General features: G+C 60.4%; 1 protein-coding gene across 5 annotated transcripts; it reads left to right on the top strand.

Moving 5' to 3' along the window:
- The first annotated feature begins 203 nt into the window (after window positions 1-203).
- Window positions 204-3,970, top strand: LOC123610546. 5 transcript variants are annotated; one of them, XR_006718188.1, is made up of 4 exons: window positions 204-306; window positions 388-520; window positions 778-1,054; window positions 2,053-3,970. XR_006718188.1 is itself a non-coding variant. In XM_045501315.1 (2 exons), exons 1-2 carry the CDS (start codon window positions 2,038-2,040, stop codon window positions 3,495-3,497), a joined length of 768 nt encoding a protein of 255 aa, XP_045357271.1. In that variant the 5' UTR covers window positions 1,647-2,037; the 3' UTR covers window positions 3,498-3,970. The 5 variants fall into 5 exon arrangements, 1 of the variants encoding a protein (XP_045357271.1); XR_006718187.1 differs by having other exon boundaries at window positions 211-520; window positions 2,053-2,105; window positions 2,798-3,970; XR_006718189.1 differs by having other exon boundaries at window positions 211-520; window positions 2,053-2,105; window positions 2,904-3,970.
- Window positions 3,971-4,849: the final 879 nt, after the last annotated feature.

The following is a 4,849-nucleotide window of genomic DNA, read 5'->3' on the forward strand; positions in this document are numbered from 1 at the left end:
CCAGCCCCAGGCGCTGCTCGAGCCCGGGAGCCCAGAGGTCAGAGCAGGACCCAGAAGCAGCTGCCAGTGTAGACCGATCTCTGATCTCTGTGGGCCAGGTCCTCATCAGGCCCCCGAGGCCCCACATGAGGGTTAATTATTCACGTGGCCCTGGGACCCATAGCTGCCAAAGTCCACTCCCCCCCCCCCCCCACCCTGCGCCCAAGCTGCCCTTTGAGACTCCAGTGCCAAAGACGAGGGAGGCATCACGAAATACTTCCTATGAGATAGACGTTGGTGGGAAAAGGTTAGAAACTACAGAAAAGGGTAAATAAGAACACGAAAATGAACTTGCAAGGGCGCTGACGGGGGGTAAGCGCTATGAACATTTCACGTGTTTCCGGCCAGGGTTCCCACTAGGAAATCCAAAGCGTCTCTCAATATTTGAAACGTGTTTCATGCGGGGAACTGGCCGCCTGATGGCAAAGGAGCAGTGCGATACCGGGTAACATTTAGAACCTCCAGTTATACGTGGTCCTAGGTAAGTAACATTCACCTTCCTATGTGAACATCCCCCTCGATGCAAGCTTGTTATCTGGAACTCAGGCTCAAGTTTCACAGGGCATCCTTTCCGCCCCACAAATCTGGCAACCCTGGGTGGGGGGAGCGTAGCCTAGAGATCGGCATCCCCAGCGCTGTCCCCCTGCCTCTGGCTCGAGAGACTGAGGGATGGATGCTGCCAGGGACCAGGGGCCAAGGTTCCCGTCCGCTTTCCCTCCACCCCACCCCCCAGTCTAGAACAGGAGCCCCGTTCGTGACGGCTGGGGCCCGGCTTGCCCTCCAGCTCCCGCCGGTGCCTCCCCTTGTCTGGGTCCAGTGAGGCCGGGAGCCGGAGAGACGAGTCGTGTGTTCCCGGCTCGGCCCCTGGGATTCGAAGGGAATGTGGCCCCGAGGGCAGACGCAGCGTGCACCTGCTCAGCGGACAGCCCGGTCCCCACACGACGCCCCTTCTGCGTTGTCTGATCATGTAACCCTCAGCAGTTGTGCAGCATTCCGGAGTGTGATATTCTAGAAGGTACTTGACCATTCTTAAATTGTGTGCTTAGATACTGGGACTTCCCACCGAAACTGTCGGGCAGGGGGCCCCAGAGAAGCTTCAGGACCCCCTCCTGGGAGGCGTTTTCGTGGTTTTGAGGTCGAGTTCCACCCTAAATAAGATAGTGTTCCCAGTTCACCAAGCTCTGGGGCCAGGAGTGGGGGCTGGGGGTCCACACATGGGCATCTAGACGCATTGGATGCCCCGGGGGATGTCAGGAGGCTGTCAAAGGCACGTTTGGGTCACACTTGTGAACATCCTTATTTAAAGACCAGGGCTTGAGCTTGGGGTCGCGAGCACACCCACACAAGCTTCTACACACACGCGACTTCATACAGCCCAGCCAGCTCTCCCCTGAGGGCCGGGTCGGGGTGACGGCGCGTTTGTAAGACTTTTGTGCCCGTGTAGCTTTGGATGTCAACCAAAGCACAATCATGAGGTGGTTCTTCCTTCTTTTGTTTTTTCAAGTTTATTTCTTCATTTATTTTGAAAGCGAGCTGGGGGAGGGGCAGAGAGAGAGAGAGAGAGAGAGAGATTGAGAGGATCCCAAGCAGGCTCCACACTCAGGGCAGAGCCCAGTGTGGGGCTTGATCTCACGGACTTGGAGAGCCTGACCTGAGCAGATATCAAGTCGGACGCTCAACCGACTGAGCCACCCGGGCGCCCCCGTGAAGAATGTGTGGTTCTTCCTCAGCCCGCTAAGCACACGTGCACGCTTGCACGCGTGTGCACACGTAGGGCACAGCCACGCACGCACCCACGTGGGGCGTGCCCTCCGTGGGTCCCGGCAGGCTGTCTGCAGGTCACGTGGCTCCACGTCCGGGCTCCGTCGGGCTGCGAGGAGGAGAAGGACGGCCCCGTGTGCGGAACCGCCCTGCCTCGCACGGGCTGGGCTCCGAGGGGTTTGGTGAGACGCCGGCCCCTCTGAGCCCCATGCCTTCCTCTGACAACGGGGCTGACAAATGCCTACCTTGCAGGCCTTCTGGGACGATGGTGAGGTACGGTTTGAGGGGTCTCGGGCACACAGCAGGTACGCAGCGAGTGGGTATTTTATGTTACCATGGGCCGCGTGGGCACTCGTTCGGTACAGCTGGGCAGGAGGCTCCTGTCCTGGAAGGCTGGGGGCCGTCAGATGGCTCGGGGACACGGGCCTGGGGTCCTCTGCGGCCTCAGGGAGGGGTGTCTTCAGCTTTGCCGAGCCCCCGGGGACACTGGTGAGCAGCGGGGGCTGCAGGGGCGCCTGTGGGGAGGCGGCGGGCAAGAGGCCGGAGCTGACAGACCGAGGTGACGAGCTGCGGTCCTGGGTAGTGACGGGCAGGATGGGGAGGGACGCCAAGGCACGGGGGGAAGGACGCAGGTGGTGGAGAGGGAGGACCCGGGGCCGTCCTCGGCCCCAGTGAGAGCCGCGGGGTGGGGTGCTGGTAGTTTTAGCCACACTGGGTACGATGTGCAAATACCCACACTGTGCAGGCTGCCGGGATATGGGCTCAGAACAAAGTCGGGGGGCCGGGGGGCTCGGGGCCCCCACCACGGGGCCCACCTGGCATTCAGGTGCTACCTGGAAATGCGGGAATCCGCCCTCTCGACTCGGAGACAGGGAGGGACGGGCCAGGCGGCTCCCTGCCCACCCTCCCCTGACCCCCTGAGGGGCCCTTTTCCCCGCAGACGCCCCGGGGGTCCCGCCCTCGGTACCCACCGCTGTGTCCTCCTCCTTTTTCCCAGCCCCTCCCCTTGCTTGGCGTCCCTGGGGTCCCTCAACGCCCGCACGTGGGCCCAGGCTCTGCTTGGGACAAGCAGGCATGTGCAGCTGCTTCCGGCCGGCCTGCAGGGTCCTCACAGGAGGGACCCCGGTGCCCTTGAGGCCCCTGCAAGGACAGGGCCCCGCGATGGCCGCGAGGAGGGAGCCGAAAACAGAAGAAAGACCAGAGACAAATCGGCCGGCGGCAACGGTCTCCGTGTGGCTGGATCCGCAGTGGCCCCGCGGAGCCCAGCTTCGAGCTGGCGGATGTCACCACGTCTGACGTGGCTCAGCGTCCAGTGGCCGGGACGTTGGCCGGTTCAAGGCCGTTCTGGAACAGAAGGTGCTCAAAGCGGACCCTCGAGGTCTGAATTATCCGAGCGCGGGAGGGACGGCCGGCCCACCTGGCCTCGTTCGCACACATTTTCTCCAGGTACCAATTTCTGGGGTCCTGGCTTTGAGACCTCAGACAGGACGACAGCTCAGAAAGCCGGGGACCTGGCAGGCGGCTTCGTGGACAGAAACAGCTGTTTCCACACCGCGTGCCCCGAGGTTAGAGTCAGGAACTCCCCGCCTTTAACCTTGACCCCCCGAGAAGGTCGCCGACCGAGGGGTGTGCCGTGCCCGGGGAGGCCCATTGGCGGAGATCGCATTCCCAGGTCAGTGACCTGCTGCCCCACCTAGAACATGACCCACACAGAGAGACGGCTGGATCGAGTTTCGACCCGAATCGCTCTCGAGACAAATCACACGAAGGCGTGAGCTCTCCTTCGTTGAACATTCTTATGGCCTCGGCTCTGGCAGGCGTGACTTTGTGCCCTGTTCGTGGTCACAGGCCGTGTTCCGTCTGCCCGGCGTGTTTTATTGGCACGGAAGCACAAAAACGAACCAGGGAGCTCCCTCCCTGCCGCCAGCTCCCCCTCTCTCCCCCCTTCCTTCCCTGCCCTCCTCTCCTCTATTAGCAAACGGGCCATGCGGTGGCTTGATTATGTGTCCCCAAGGATATGTTGGGGTCCTGACTCTCCCATGTCAGAACGTGACTCTGTTTAAAGACAGGGCGTTCACAGGGGTGCCTAGGTGGCTCAGTCGGTTAAGCGTCCGACTTCGGCTCAGGTCACGATCTCACGGTCCGTGGGTTCGAGCCCCGCGTCGGGCTCTGGGCTGACAGCTCAGAGCCTGGAGCCTGCTTCCAATTCCGTGTCTCCCTCTCTCTCTGCCCCTCCCCCGCTCATGCTCTGTCTCTCTCTGTCTCGAAAATAAATAAACATTAAAAAAAAAATAAAGACAGGGCGTTCACAGAGGCGAGGGAATGAAAGTGGGGTTGTGACGACGGTACTGAAGGAACGTGACTGGCGTCCTCGTAGACGGGGAGCTGGACAGGGACACACATGCACAGAGGCGCACGCGTGAGGATAGCGGGTGGAGACGCCCCGCCACTGGAGTCACGTGTCTATCAGCCCCGAGCACCAAGGATCGCTGGGGCCGCCGGGAGCTGGCAAAGCCGAGGCAGGGGCCCCACCTGAGGCTTCAGAGAGAACACGACGCTGATTTTGAAGTTCTAGTTTCCAGAACTTCGAGAGAATAAATGTCTACTGTTGCCAGCCCGCCAGCACAGGGAGCGAGCCCACTGAGTGCAGGGGAGATGAGACTCTCCTAAACATGGCCTTGAACGAGGGTCACGTTACGCCCGGTCATCTGTTCTAGTTCATCAAATAGTTCTGTGTCCCTCAACACTCTGAGAAACTGAGTATATCTTCAGGACTCCAAAGGTTTGCCTGTGGGCCGCCTGGGTGGCTCAGTCGGTTAAGCGTCCGACTCTTGGTTTCGGCTCAGGTCATGATCTCACGGGGCTCGTGGGTTCGAGGCCCGACTGCGCTGACAGCTCGGAGCCTGCTTGGGATCCTGTCTCTCCCTCTCTCTCTGCCCCTCCCCCTTCTCAAAATAAATAAATAAACTTAAAAAACAAAAAAGTGTTTTGCTTGCTAAGAACTTGCCTTGCCACGTAAAGAACCGCTTTATAGATCAAATTTGTAGAC

The sequence above is a fragment of the Leopardus geoffroyi genome, chromosome C2 (assembly GCF_018350155.1).
Source record: "Leopardus geoffroyi isolate Oge1 chromosome C2, O.geoffroyi_Oge1_pat1.0, whole genome shotgun sequence".
In the NCBI taxonomy this organism is placed as follows: Eukaryota; Metazoa; Chordata; class Mammalia; order Carnivora; family Felidae; genus Leopardus; species Leopardus geoffroyi.